The sequence below is a fragment of the Pithys albifrons genome, chromosome 4, assembly GCF_047495875.1.
Source record: "Pithys albifrons albifrons isolate INPA30051 chromosome 4, PitAlb_v1, whole genome shotgun sequence".
Classification (NCBI taxonomy): domain Eukaryota; kingdom Metazoa; phylum Chordata; class Aves; order Passeriformes; family Thamnophilidae; genus Pithys; species Pithys albifrons.
Window position 1 is genome coordinate 70,668,136 of NC_092461.1, and position 16,009 is coordinate 70,684,144.

Here is a 16,009-nt window from a genome sequence, read left to right on the forward strand (position 1 = left end):
TTTAGCTGTTTCCTGAAACAGAACAATATCAGTTATCCTTTTATCAAAAAACACAAAGCTGGTGTTATCCTGTCAGCATTTTCCAAGGCTTTAACTCAGAAAATTCCTCATCCACACATATGTTCATTGACTGGAAAGGACAGCTAAGAGTTTTGACAAAACAAACAAACAAAAAAATCTTTCTCAGAGCTATACAGTGAAATAGAAACAATGTTTTTTAGGCTTTCATTAAAAAGCTATTAAAATTTCTCCTTATAATCCATATGATTTTCTTGAGAATTCAAACATCCTAAGTGAGATCAGAAATGAGGAATGACCATGTAAGCACAGAACAACAGTAAACAGTGAGGAAAAAAAAACCCATAGAATCCTATGTAATCGTTAACTATTTACATTTAGTCAAGAATTAATGTTATTTTTAACAGTTAAAACTTAGAGCACAGTAAAGATTCAAATATTTTATATTGACTGGTATGTGATGCCAAAGAGAGTTTGTAATTGTTTAACTGACTCTTTGAAATAATGACTAGTAGGTAACCCTTTCAAATTATTTATCCTGTACAATACAAACCAGTCATCTAATGTGATATCATAATCTAATAATGTGTCTTTATGAAATAAGTCAAGTAAACATTTAATAAAAGGATGAAGAAACTTTAAAACTCTTCATAAAACTGAATTAATAGCATGTAAAAGTTAAATATACCATTACTCCACTTTTTTCCAGGAATACATTTTTTTTACTTTTAGTTACGGACACTTGTGTCCCAGTGTGTGGTTATTCATCTGGTGTGTCTGTTTATACATCTTACAAGAATAAAGATATGAAGAATTAATTTTTCTAGGTCTAGACAGAAAACAAGACTTCTCTTTTCTTAGGAATCTAAGAAAAGTGGATAGAACAGATACCACGGTACTATACATATGAAGAAAATGATGAAAAGCTGTATGGATGCAGCACAAAATAGTAGGTGAGAACAAAGGAATAGACATGGAGAGGAATCTAAAATAGCACAGTGACATGGAAAAATGTAGGGGAGGGGGGAAGGAGGAGAATGTTAGCACATAAATTTTAAAATGTAATATTATAGAGATAAAATGAATACATTGGCAGCAACTTCATAGATCAACCTGTTAACATCTGATGCCATAATATTTTCAAGGCCATGCTCTTATAAAGTTTACCAGTAGTAATTCCATTACTTTTTGAAATAAGAAAACATCATGAGAATTTTTTATTTCATTCATTTAATTATTGCATACATTTTCATGGTTTTATATCCTCTTTTTGGTAATGCTTTGCTCTTTCTTACTGATATTTATTTGGATTAATTTACATGATCAGTCAAACTATACAAATTATGAGTGTAAAGGACACAGGTCAGTTGCATTTCCAGTTTGAATTAATAGTGTTAACAAGGTTTGCCAGCAGACTTGCTCGTCTGCTAACAACTTCCATCATGTGACATTTGAAGCTTATTTCATTATTTAAGTTCCTCATTCAGCTGGAGATGGTTGGCAGTAAGGGATGGCAGCAGAATGACTGGTCAACTGCAAATCCCCCTTCCACTACAGTTGTGCTGGAGACTGAGGATGGGAAACACCCAGTGTTGTGTAGGCTGTTAACACTGACTGGAATAAGCAAAAGCACTCAACCCTTTGCTTGTTTTCACTTCAAAATCTTCCCAGTCTTGCAGCCTGTGCTTAAAAGCTGAAAAATTCACCTAAATATCTGCTTATAAAATTTCTACTCCTAGGACTGATTTATTTCAGAAGTACTGCATTTCTTATTACAAAAATAAAAGAGGAAGAAACAGAAACATAAAGCTGAAGTCAGTATGTATCTGAACTTGCACTAGGAAAGGTTATTGTTCTCTTTCAAATTTGGCATTATAAATGTCAATTTTAACCTCAGTTGATTGCTATGCTTTTTACTTTTAAGTAGCTGCAGAAAAATAAGCCACCTTAGGCTTTCTCTAAATAATCATATTTACATCTGTCAGGTTGTCACTTTAAAACTGCCCAGATGGGCAGGAAAAAAAAGTTCCCCCCATCTGATAGATATTTGACGACTTCTGTGAACAAATGGATTCACTCCATTGATTAGCTGACAGATATCAACATGATAAAAAAAACAAAACCCAAACCCAAAGATTCTTACTGGTAGCTTTGTGAAGGTAACAAGAGTAGAAAGTGCTTGAAAGGTGACCTATCTGTCCACATATTTGCAAATCTTTCCAAGATATGGAGTTTCATTTTGGCACTGTTTATAATATTCACCCACATATCGGAATCAAATTTTTCAATGAATACAATACAGGAAATAAATCAAACCCATTATTTAGTATTCTAAGCTTTTAACTTTTTTAAATTTCTATTAATAAAAATTACTAATGTTAATTAAACTTCTTTTATCAACACCAAATATATGAAAAGAAAATATATAATTTTCAAAAGAGAATGATCCGACAGACAAAAAATTAACTCTCAGAAAGTCTCAAAAATTTAAATACACAAGCAAGGAAAAGGTAATTACTTCATCTGACTGCCCAGGCAAGTCAAAGTCATATGTTCTGAATTTAAATTTATACTATAAATTATTAATGCCTGTATTATTTAAATAAAAAAATCCCCAAGAAAACCATTCTATTTTGCAAAATTTGTAACTTAAAAGAACCTTTGTTTTATTACAAATTTGAAAAAAATAAATCTCTAACAACTAATTTTTATAATACTTTATGGGCTTTGTATGGATTTATAAATCTTTAAAGACTGTTGATTTCTCAATAGCAAAGAGACAGCTTTAAAAGTCAGATATCATATGTTCTTATCTTTACAAAAAAAAAGAATGACTATGTGATTAACAATGTCAGAAAACAGATCTGGCTATAGCGCAATGATTTAAGTCAGTGTTACTTTCTGACCTTGGGGATGGGCTTTTCTCTGTTGAAAATCAATTACAGTTCATAGGCTACATTCAGATACATTTGTAATCAACCTCAGTTAAATCCTTGGACAAAAGCATGCTACTCTGAGAGCTGCTGCTCTAGAAATTCACAAAAAATGTGCACTCACATTTTATAAGTATTGCATTCTGAATGATCACACCAATTTCCCCGAAAGACTGTTAATAAAATAAAAAATAAAACCACTAAAAGAAATTACTAATGTTTAATTAAATCATGCATTACTACACAGCAGTAAAGAACTGTGATTCATCTGCATGTTATTGTCAGGTGACTTAGCTGTATTTTGTAAAATCTATGACCATTTACCAGAACTTTTAAGATAATTTTGTGAAAATGTGAACTGACCTGGTAGCTGAAGTTAATTTTCCAGCTGCCCATAGTTTAATTTCTTTTAGATTTTTTATTTTTCATTTTTTAGGTTCAAATTATCCATCCTGTCATATGGTAGAGCGTTATGTCCTTAATTTACAGATCTCACATAACGTAGGTTCTAAGTGTAGAAGAATTTCTGAGTACAGTTAGCAAACAAATAAAATTTATTAAAGAAAAGAGGAAAAAAAATCCACAGTACTTATCTTGATAAAGCACAATAATATTTTTACTTAAATTTCAGATGGTCATGAAAGCTGAGAGAAATTGTGATGATTAAAATAAAAGTACTGATTCTGCAGTTCCAAAGATTAAAACTATTCCTAAGACTTAATCTACTGAAGAGTGATATTTCAGATCAGACATGCCACATCTGAGGCTAAACTTTCACCAAAGCATTAGGCTCTCCTTGTTAGTGCAGGTTATTGACATGTATGTCTAAAAACTGGGAGTTGCCTCATTGCAAAATGTTACCTGGAGCACCATAAAGCAATTTTCTGAGCAGAATTTCATGTAATTGAAGAAATACATTTAAAAGGATTGTCTTGGGTTGAGCTGGCAAAATGGCAAATGCCCAAGAGAGAGTATCAGAGCTTCCCTCCCTCTGTCGAGAAAGGGAGGAAAAAGCCTGGAAACTCAAAACAAGTTTATATATTTATACAGAAAGGAGAAAATTAAAAGAAAACTACAATATAACACACACACACAACTTAGAAATAACAAACAATAACTGCCCATTCCCTATCGCACACAAATTCCACTATTCTATCTCCAAATCATCTGCGAGAACTCAATCCCCCAAGGGACAGACCCAAGCAGAGAGAAGACTAAGACTAAACATTTTACTTTCCTAAGATACCATAGCAGCAAGTGGAGGTGAGGCCCAGTCCAGCAAAACAACACAACACGTCCTTCCCAGATGAGCAGCCAGGAGGAACTGAACTAAGCCCCTCCTGCACCTGTTTTTATATTTGAGATGATGTCGGAATAGGGTTTGGAATACCACTGGCCAATGGAGTCAGCTGTCAGCTGCCTGACCCAGCTTGAGTCAGCTGATAATCCGAGGCCTGCACTAAAAATAAAGCCTAAATTTAGGCCTAGCTAAACCCATAACAAGAATATGTAAAGTTCTTCTATATTTCTGCCATGAAGTTCCTATATGGTTTAATTCAGCTGTTTTCAGGGCACTTCCTAACTGTTCTGTACCACAATAAACTGGCATGAAGATTTATGATGATTATATGAAAACTGTCTGTTAGCAATACCAGAATTATGAAAAAAACATCTTGTGTATCCAGTTACCTTAGAGGAGAAAAAGGTGCATATGACCTAACAAGACACCAGTCTTATCTTCCAGATTTTCCACAGACAGACTCATGGATACCTTCAGAACAAAAGCTTCTCCACCTCAGGCATATACTTCCTGTACCATAAAGCCTTTCTACAGGCAAGGATTTAATCTGGATTTGTAATGATGCTGCCTTCTAGTCTTTGACTTTTATTAAATGTCTCATCTCACTTTTGGTCACACTTGAGTTCAAATCCACTTCAGATGTCTACTAGCAGCATAATATTGAGCCCGCTATGATTCTTTCTCATGGAAAGCAAGTCTGTCATATTCTATACAAAAAGAAATATCTTCAAAACCCATTGATGCAACTGATGCTCAAATTTAGATCTAATCAGTGATCATTTGAATGACTGTTAATGCTTTATGGAATTGCTATAGATACAATTGCTGCAGGACTCTCACTAACGTTATCATTTTGTTCAGCCCACTTAAGAAACAGATGCTTCATTCTTTAGTGTTTAACAGTGTTTATCTTACTTATAATCTTTTATGCATTTTATTTTCCTACTCCAAACTCTATACAATGAAAGAAGAAACAAGGTTTTGGAAACTAGAACTGTCTTCCAAAAAGGAAGTGTTCTAAATTAAGAACTAGGTCCTTATTCCATGTGCTCACATTAAACAGCACTTCATTCCTAAGAAGCCATTGATTTCATTTAGATTATTCCACAGGATGCTGATCAGGATGCTGCTGGAACGCTAAGTGCCTGTTTAAAGTCTGTCCTACACAGAGGAGCATGCAAATTGATTCAGACCCAACAAACAGAAGAGACACTGTTCTGAACTAGAAACACAGTAATAGCCTTTCGTTCCATACTAGTGAAAAACTGATAAAGAAAAACCTTATAATCAAATTATTTGAAGATTATTTATTAAAATAGAATTAAAAGAACTACTGTGGCTACTTGTCTATAAAATTTAATACTATTGTTTTTCAGTTATGAATTTTATTTTCATTCTTTAGAGTTTATTCTCTGAGGCATTCAGTGCCAGTTGCTAATGAAAACACTTGCTTTGTGGAATTCAGGTAAAAGAAAAATAAATGTGATCATTTATCTAAAATGACAGAAAACACAAAACACAATCAACGAACCACAGTAAAACATAAGAAAAACAAACAAATTAAACCTAATAAATCAGGAATAAAAATGAGGAAAATTAAAAAAAAAAAAGAAGACTGTGGGGCTTGTCTGATTATAGGATACAATCAAAGCACATAATTTCAGATTATTTAAATTACCTGTGATAAAAGCACAGCTAACTGTGTGAAATGCCAATCACCCTTAGTTGGAACAAACCTACTGCTACAAAACCTAGTCTTAATCCCAGAGGAAATCAGGCTAAAATACTCAAAAGTCACTAGTCTAACAATGACTAGTGTCATTGGAGAAAGAAACTCTTCATCACCACACTAGTATCAGTCAGCTAACGAGTTATGCATTCAATATGCAAATAATATGGGGGAGTTTAACTGGCAAGGCAAATAATCCATTATTTTCTACAGAGCCTTTGCAAAACTAAAGACAGCAAAACTGTAAGAAAAAGCTTTGCTGTGAAAAGGGAAAAAAATTAACATGCATTTCATGGAAACTTTTAAATAACAAGTTCAGCAGGAGTAACAGATATTACAGCAGATTAATGAAAGTTGTATTTCTGAGTGATAAAATCTTTTAATAAATAATGCCAGAATGATGTTGGTGGAATAATGGTGTCACAGTGCATGTTGCTAATTGAACTACTGTAACCTGAGCTTGAACTCATAACTGCTTTCTATCCTGGCTGCTAGATGTCCCTTAGATTTAGGAACAGTATATTCTGACTGGGAAAAGGAGCATCTATATTCCGCACAAAGGACACAGACCTGTATTAGTAGACTGTATTTGTACAGCAGGAAACAGCGAAAAGCTAATGTCAGATTTTTCATGTAAATAAACCCAGACTGTATGGAGACAGTGTAGGCAGTCTGTTCCTCATGTTTCAGAGAAAAGCTCTGAAACTTTCACCCTGGAATGTTCGTAATCTTGAGATAGATTATTGAATACATATTCCATTAATCTTCCATGTTGTTAGCACTGCTAGCATTCTACCAATTTACTTGTGGTTTCTGCTTTTTTTTATTGTACTTTTATTTAGATATACAGGTATGTGGCAACAACAGCAATTAAATAATAAAAGAGACAGACATAATAGCATTCACATAACGTTTGCATAAACAAACATTACAATATTATGACTCATAAGATTTAACATGAATTCCATGATAATTTTATTTAGCTCAAAGGAAGAGCAGAATGTTATGATAATTTCCCATGAATCTTAAAAATACCTCTACAAAACATAATTATAGTGTCTATAAAAATGTCTATAGAAATGAATACCAAATGGTTTCTATTATTATTGTATCTATCTTCTAATGTTAAATTAAAACTTAGCATTATAATAGTACTAAAAACATACAATAATGTTCTATATAAAATTTTACAGATCTTCTAAATAATTGTCTATAAAGCTCAGTTTCTTATGCACAAGATTAAATAAGATGCTTAAATAAGAAATCTGACACATCATATAAAACAGTAATACATAAAACACACTATTACACTGTTCCATCCCCATTAACATGATGTGCTGGTAAAATTAGTAGCCCTCACAGCATGCATGAAGTCTAGTACTGTGCTACCATAGGAATCAACCAAAGCAACAGAGGATAGAAGATAATTCCTCTATCAGCAAATCCCTGTCACAACCACCTTATCAATTCCACAGACAATACGCAGATACCTAAGTACGCTGAAGTATCTGTACTCCCCGCAACACCACTGCTCATGTCATTGCTCTGGCAGTCAGTGGCTCCAATACCCAAGGGTGAGTGAACAGAAACAATACTTTACCCACAGATATAACTTACTATCTTATTGCTACTTGTTGGATGAGTATTGCTAATATTTATTCACAAAAGATGATATATTAAATACACTTAGTGTTAACAGTATAAAATGAAATACTAAACCATGGGAGTAAATGCATACCTATGCATGTATACAACTGCACACATGTACATACAGGGTTTTGTTGTTTGGGTTTTGTTTTAATTTGTAAAGAACATCTTAAAGAAGAAATAGAAAAACTACTTACACCAGAATAGAAAGGCTCACCAGACACACAGATCACATCCTGCTCCTGGATCATCAAAATATCTTTGGCTAAGTGCAGTCGCACTTTGAAAGGCTCCTGGTTACCATCCTGCAGCAAACAAACTCCTGTCTTTGTCTTCAAAGGAAGGAATAAAGAAAAAAGGGGTTTTTAATTAGTACTTTGCGTTTCTAGAAGTGGTATTTGAATCAGAATAGTTGAGAGATAGCTACAGTTACCATAAATACATTTCCAAATATCTAAAACTATTTCCAGTCATCACTGTACTGTGTTTAGACTACAAGAGAACAGTGGTAAAAGTAGCATATAGTGAAGGCAGATTTTACAATAATAAGGTACAATTTCACTCACGATGAATTTGTGAAACTCATTTCAAATTGCTTCAGATCATATGTGCTCTTATTTTCTATCTTTGTATTAAATTATGACACCTCACTTGGACATGAAGCAAAAGCTGATGCTCCACATATTACACCAATTTTGACACAGAAAGACATACAGTGACACTTCCAAACTAGCCAGATGTGAGCACCAATGGCTACATGAAATAGTTGTCAGCTTTTCCTTATCTGGGAGCACAATATTGACTCATTCTTTCATGTTCCTATTCAAATGAGGATGCTGAATTTAAGAATAAGAGAAAAAAAAATCAAAGAATACAACTACTTCTAGTAACTTAATTCTTGCTGTATTTTAAATTTGTAGCTAAAGATCAGGAATTCTGTAGGATTCTTCAATATAAAATAAGTGATTTTGCAGCAATTAACTGTGGCTTCATGGTAGTAGCTATTTGTGCTATCTTTCGGAGCATTATACATGAGAAGCTTGAGCAGTGTAAAAGATGGTACATATAAGTACCATCAGTATTTAATAATTTTTCCCTCAAGGCTGTGTTTAAAATAGCACTCTTTGTAATAATTCATAAATGGATGAAAATCCTATTGATAGAGCATTTTTTATATGAGAAATCTTCTTACAAATGATCTCAAAATTTAGCTTAATAAGATATAATTTATCAGTATAAACACATGTATTTGCATAGATATAGATATATAGGTATCCCGATCTGTATTTCAGAATAAAATTCATGTATAAAAAATATTTAAAATCTTGCGCTCATCAGTGCCAATATGAAAACTTTCACTGTCTTTACAGAGGTCAGATTTCAATCCGCCATTTGTAAAACGTTGGCTTAAGAGGAGATCAAGGAAACAAAAGCATTTCTGTGAACTTTAAGTGCCAAGGTTGACCTGGCTGAATTTGAGGTCTCTTTCTCAGACAAGAGTCTAAAAGAGGATTTGAAAGGTCTCCCCATAATGTGCTCTGATACCTTACATTCACAGCATGGAGAGAACAAACACAAATATGGAACCAACAGTAGGCACCTGGCAGAAGAGAAGTTTAAATCTGTCTCATGAAGCTTTAAAAGAGGTGGAAAGGTCGAGAACAACCTTTAAATAGCTCTATATAATGTTCTCCACTGACAAACTGTTCTGTCACTTCTACTCCATACTCAACACTCAAACTTTGGAAATAATTTTTCCTTGAATGCCGGGAGCAAATGTGTATAATTCAGCCATGACTTTGAAAGTGGCTGTGATGTTGGTTTTATTCTTTTTAAACTAAATAATAATAAGAAAAAATGAAGAGTTCCACACACTGGACTCACATTGGGGTCAGTAGAAGCTCTGGTCAAAAGTCATCATACACCTTTTTCCTAATATTAAGATGCCTTTTTTTTTCTTTTTTTTTTTTTAACAGGTTGGGATAGAAACTGTTTCACATGCACAGACAAACTAAATAGATCACAAAGGAGTTAGGTTTTCAGTACCACTGAAAAATGCCCTTTTATATCATACATATAACATTACAATATTAAAATAATAAAAAAAGAATGGTTCTGTTCTTGTAACTTCTGCTTTACAAACTAAGGTGCCTTCTTTCTCCACAGAGTAGTAAAGTAAGCAGTAAGTGACAATGGAAATTGAACAATGTGGGCTGTAAATAACATGGTCAAATAAAAGTGGCTAGTTACCACTTATAAAATGCCTTTCTCCTGCAGAAGTTTGCAAATATGTCTTTGCTCCTCCTTAGATAACTGGAAATATAATAAATTCTGCCTCCCATTCACTGAGTACAGTAACTGTGCCTTACTTGACTGCACATTTCTGATTTGGTCAATAACCTTAAAAAATTTCCAGAGTCTTTCTGAAAAAGATGAGAGATTTCTTTAGGGGAATTAGAGGCATATAACCACAGCAGACACAATTATCCATTAGAATAAAACTAAAATTCAAGTCTGTTTCTAAATGCCTGTGGATTGAGCTTATTCAGTCTGAACTACGAAATCAAACTTGGGAACAGCAAAATATTTTGGCCCTTGGAAAGACTGACCACAAACATTCAGAGACGTTATTTACATCAGACACTCTAAAATGTAATGAACGTCTTCACTGTTGTTGGGCTTTATGAAAGCTCATTTATGATATAGTTCAGTTAAATCTTCAACCACGCTACCTCTTTCCCTCTCCTAACTGAGAGCAGCATTAACAACCACATAAAGACGAAGAATGTAGTTGAGTTTCATTAGGTAACTTCAAAAGAAGACCTTGAGAACAAATACTAGAATTCAATTACTTTGTTTCATTTTTGTATGCTGAAACTTCTTTTTTTCTGCTCACTCCCTTCAAAGAATCCCATAAACTGAGTGAAAGGAAGATATGAGCTCCTGCATCCATATCCAGAGCTAGAATTTAGGAAAGACAACGTGTATATATACTTTCATGTAAATTGCTTTGCACATCAACATTTTTCATTCACATGGCCCCATTAAAATTATTTTGGCTAGAGGGAAACCAACTGTCTAGCCTATACTCCTGCCGTCTCTATTTGAAGACCTTAGATGGGGTGTGTGCGTGTATGTGTACGTATGTGTGGGAGGTGTGGGAGTGCAGAGCTATGGCTCATGTTAGCTTTTGTTCCTGGTACTAATTTCTAAGGGACTGCATGTGTGTGTGTGCTAATTTTTTCACCCTTCAACCCTTCTACATTTCACTGGCAGAGGGCTGTGCCCTACTCCCGGCTTGTAGCAGTAAGACAGAATAGGGCACATCAGTTGAGCTACTGTCACTGTCAGTGTGAGGTCATGCAAGGCATCCCCTCGTGCTCAAGTGTGTGACATGCTGCATCACCTTACAGCAGACATGAACAGAGAAGCAGAGTTCAGCTGGTAACAGTTTGTTAAGCCAATACAACTTGACTCTATGTTTGAGCCCAAACTGCCAAGAACATCAAAAGGAACATTGAAAAGAACATTGCCTTATTTATACAGTTTGGCACCTGTTGCAAAGATGGGAAGAAAACTGAGTGTTTGAAGTTGCAAATTTTTCAGAAGTGGGTAAGATGTTTTAAGGAATGCATATGGAAGCAACATAAAGCAGTGAAGAAAATGAGTTTCCATATAAGACTTCAAGCAAAAGTAGTGATGAAGGAGGGTAGAAGTAACACATGGGGTGGATGTTGCACCTGCATAATGCTGCCTCTGTCATCTCATTCTATACCCTTTTAAGCTGAGTTAGACAAGAACACTGATGTGGCAAGAGCTGATGTTCTTGGAACTGCTTACAGTTCCAGAACTAAAGTAACTACAAGAGGGGCTGAAAACTGATCTCCTTTTGCTTTCCCACATCAGTCTGTGGTGAACTCTCTGCTTCAGGTCACTATAGAGAATACTATAGACCAGCAGAATCCTTAAGGCAGATTGCTTCTCTAAAGAATATGGTCGTGCTCTGTTCCTTACTAGCAACATGTCAGTGAAAAAAGGCAATTTTTTTTTTCCTTTATACCCTAACTTGTGCCACATTGTCCACATGGGCTGTGTATAAGATCTGGCCCTAATACTTTTCCTCAAAGGAATTTAGAAATGCTTACATACTGAAAACAGCTTAGTGCAGAATATATGGCCTTCACAAATATTTAAGGATTAATTTCACAGGAAATACACATGAAAACTACAATTTACAGATTTATGCTAGCAGCAGGGTCTCTACGAAACAGGTAAAAAAATAAATACTGTAGAAGAAGCATCTTTAAAATTATCTGTTGATTTAGAAGTCAGTTTCTTGCAGAACTGCCAATTTTTTTTTTTTTTATTTATCTGGCCTAATTAAGTCTGCTGGAATTTTTTCCATCGCTATATTATTTTTTTGTAATTTTTTTCTCTTTGCTTTTTCCTTGTCATTTATGATAGGAAAAAAGTTTTAAAATTTTTTCTATGTTTTGTTCCAGAGGAGACTTCCACAGTATTTCATATTATTTAAAATAGCAGGTATTAGTTTTCAAGACACAAATATATCGTTTCATCTATGCTATTTTGTCTATGTCCTTTGCCTTAGAGTAAAATAATAAATTATTTAGCTTTACTACTTTTATTTTCACATCAGTAAGAAAACTTTTAACAGATATCCCAGAATAGTTTAGTCCACAAACCAGTGGAAGAAAGGAAGAGAGAAAAAAAATCTCAGCAAATGATCAGTGCTAGGTGACCTGGATTTTTAGCTTCTTTTCACTGATAGGTCATAAAATAAACTAAACTTCTGCAATTTGGTTTTAAGCCCCGAAATTTATTTCTACTATCAAGAACACCATACCAGTAAGGAGAACAGGTTACAGAGGCTGCCTTAAATGTGTATGTAGTTCCTTCAGATTACCATCTACCCTTTCAGATGCTTATTTGAACTGTGGCTGACCCCTGAGTATCTGGAGATATGCCTGTCCTGCTTTATAATCACAAGTATGTATAATAATAAAAAAGGAAATTTAATCAGAGGCCTAAGGAGGTAATGACAATGGATTCAAGAGGTAGGAATATGTGTCAGAACCACATAAAGGATGTTTTTTTAGATGGTCCAGCTTCACATTCTGTGGAGGTGTTGCTAGATTAAGTGAAAAGCACTTATATTGTCAAAAATTGGAATGCAGCCCAGACACACTGGAATATGTTCAGCTTGTCATTCAGAGCCTCTTTTATCAGCTACCAAGATTTTCCAGCCAAAAGACAGCAAGTCCATTCCTTCATATGAATTGCACAGTCCAATTTGTAAGAACTGCACAAAAATCTGAATTTGGATTTGAACTTATTTTCATTTGATTTGTCAGGTGAGTGTTTGTCTGTGTTATTGTTCATAAATGATTTTCTTGAATGAATAAAGTTTCCTGAAGAAAGTCCTTTGTTACACATAGTCTGTAATTCAACATGTAAATTAGGCACTTGGAAAAAACATTATAAATATAAATATATATAAATTAAATATATATATGTGTATATATATATATATATATATGAATTTCTTATTTAACTAAGGTGTTTTTTAAGAGCAAAAACTTTCATTTTCTGAACCTACAATGATGCCACTTTGATGTCTGAATTGACAATGACCAAGGTGACTAAAAGAGGACCAAAAATATATGTAACAGGATTTAGGGAAGAACCCCACAAGGAAGTAAAAATATGGCTTAAAATTAAAACACATTCTGTGTGTGTGTGTGTGGGGGGGGGAACCCAAACAAAAAAACCACCAAACAACTAGATGGATGTTGAAATAGAAGTCACTAAAACCTCTGAACTTCAGAATGTATCAAATTATAAAGTTTGTGAAGTCAACAGCAATATTCATAGGATTTATAAAGCAGAGTACAAGCAAACAGTTTACCAATTCAAACTAATCTTTCATAGAAACAATGGACAGTACTGTGAAAACAGATGAACAGACTATAAGCAGGAAAATGAATGGGGCATTTACTGACTCAAATAAGTTTGATGTGTATTCAGGGGGAAAAAGACTATTAGAGGCAAAGAATGAGATTTCAAAAGTTAGAAAGTTAGAAAAGTTAGAAAGCTGCTAATGCAGCTTGTTCTCAAAGTACATGGAAAATATGAACTTAAAAAAAAAAGTATCTCAGGGGAAAATGTTCTAATGCATTATAATCATCCCAAGTCCTCAATTTCATAAGATGGGTACTTTCACTGCAGAGGACAGTATTATGTCAGAGACCGAGGTTATCTTCCAAGAGATAGATTTCAGAATATAGAATAAGGTCAAGCAAGTACAGGAGAGCATTTAAAGAACCCAGTGACTCTATGATCTATGCTCTTGTAAAGTTCAGAAAGCTCAGGATAAATTATAAGAAAGGAGCTATATAGTCTTATGGTTTAGAAATTGTTAAGTACAAGAACCAGTAAAATGGATACATTTGCTGATCAGTGAGGGAAAAGAGCATGGAATGCAAAATACTCAAACACAAAAGAGTGAAAAACTTCCCACAGCTAGTACGTGGGGAAACCACAAAATAAAAGAAAAAAAGAAAACTTATAATTTTCTCCTCATCAGATACCAGATATTTCCCCTTAAAAAAATTGTGGGTATATGTGTAAGACCTCCTCTTTCTGTAGTGCCTTTTAAATTGTCTAGCATAGAAGGTATTTTCTTGCAGAATAATATTACTTTAAGATGCTTTGAAAGGCAACAGAGCCTAAAGATAAGATTCTTAGGGGAGAAAGTAATCATTAGAATCATAGACACCATCTTGAGATTGACAAGAAACTCTCCCTGTCTATGCATGTTTAAGCTCTCATTATAACAGCACTGACTGTACCATTCAGATCCGCAGAAGGAACTTGGGCATAAAGTGCACATGCAGGCACCTACAAGTAGACAAGACCATTTCGGCGTCCAAATCCCACTAGCAGACACTAGAAAAAATAAGGGATGCATGAAAATATCAGTACTGTGGAAGAACTAAGATTCCCTCAGGGACTAGAGCAGCACTAGAGCAGCAGTTATTTAGAATGAATGAAATTAAAAAAAAAAAAAACAAAACAAAAAAGACTGTCACAGACATTAAAAAACCTGTTTTGGCCTCAGTGCATCTATGTGGAATATTTTGGCTTTATGCAAATTGAAACACGGCTCAAACCATTCACTGTCATTTAGTAAGGATGGAAGTACCAGCAAGAATCTGAGCTTCAGCTGTCATTTTGGGAGAGGAATCCCAGTTCTTCTACAGTGGTGGTGGTTACACTGCTGAGAAGGGTGACAAGATATTCAGACAAAAGGAAACAAAAAGGGGAAAAAAAAGAAGATCAAATAGTCCAGATACATCTTGACAGCTTTTATTGACATTTTCAGAAACTGCTTAATAACTATTTTGGCATAGACCAGATATATTTTTCCCAGATACAAAGTACGATTGAGAATTTGATACACTAGGAGGGGATAGAAGCCTGAATATTTTAAATGTACTGACCAGGTAACAAATTAAACAAAATTACCTGGAAGAAGTCTACAGCTACCTTATGTTGCATGTCAATAGCTGAAATAAATAAAATAATAGTGAAATCTTTGTGGCTTGGAGTGACTAAGCTATTGCCGAAGACATGCTAAGATGGAATAGAACCACAAATTAATTAAGCATACAGTGCCAAAACAGTAATCCCCTTATTCACTATCATCACTTTCCTAAGCAGCTTAAGTACAAGATGAAGTTTTGGTGAAAAATCTGACAAATTTTAAGGTATTAAGAGAATACCTCAAAAGGTATATATTGGGAATTGAAATACCTGATAGAATGGGTGATTATACTTCATACTGACCTTGTGAAAAATCTCATTAAGTAATTAATATTGGATACTACAATTCAAAGTCCAAATAACACCCTGCCCAGTTTCATCAACCTATTGAAGGACCAGTACCACAAGTTCAGAGAACCACAGGAGCAGAATGGCTAGTGGGAAGCCAAATTATGTTCTCAGAAAGGGACAGCCAGTCTGGGTCCCCTGCCAGGGCTGTCCTGGGACAGCTTCAGCTCCAGTGTCTCATTGTGAAACCCATTATGACAAGAAAATACCACTGCACCTCTTGGACTGAATGGAGGTCACTGCAAGGGAGCCTGGGACAAACTACAGGATGCAGTTTCAGATTGCTCAAGACCTATTATGGGATGTTTAAGGGAGGAAGCAAGGGCAGAAAGTGTTTAGGGGAGGAACAATTATGGGAAAATAGAGTGTTAAGGGGAAAAATAGTGGTTGGTCACATGTAGTTTTCCAGTCAGTGTATTTGTCTGGCTATGCCCTGAGCCCAATCTATGCAGTCTGTCCTATTGTCTTACA

General features: G+C 34.6%; 1 protein-coding gene across 2 annotated transcripts in view; it reads right to left on the bottom strand.

The window, feature by feature from the left end:
- Nucleotides 1-16,009, bottom strand: part of SNTG1 (syntrophin gamma 1) — a 339,484-nt gene that overhangs the window by 150,984 nt on the left and 172,491 nt on the right. For both annotated transcript variants that reach the window (XM_071553118.1, XM_071553119.1), the window contains exon 3: nucleotides 7,825-7,959. In XM_071553118.1, the coding sequence (XP_071409219.1) occupies nucleotides 7,825-7,959 (135 nt within the window). The remainder of the gene's footprint in view (nucleotides 1-7,824; nucleotides 7,960-16,009) is intronic.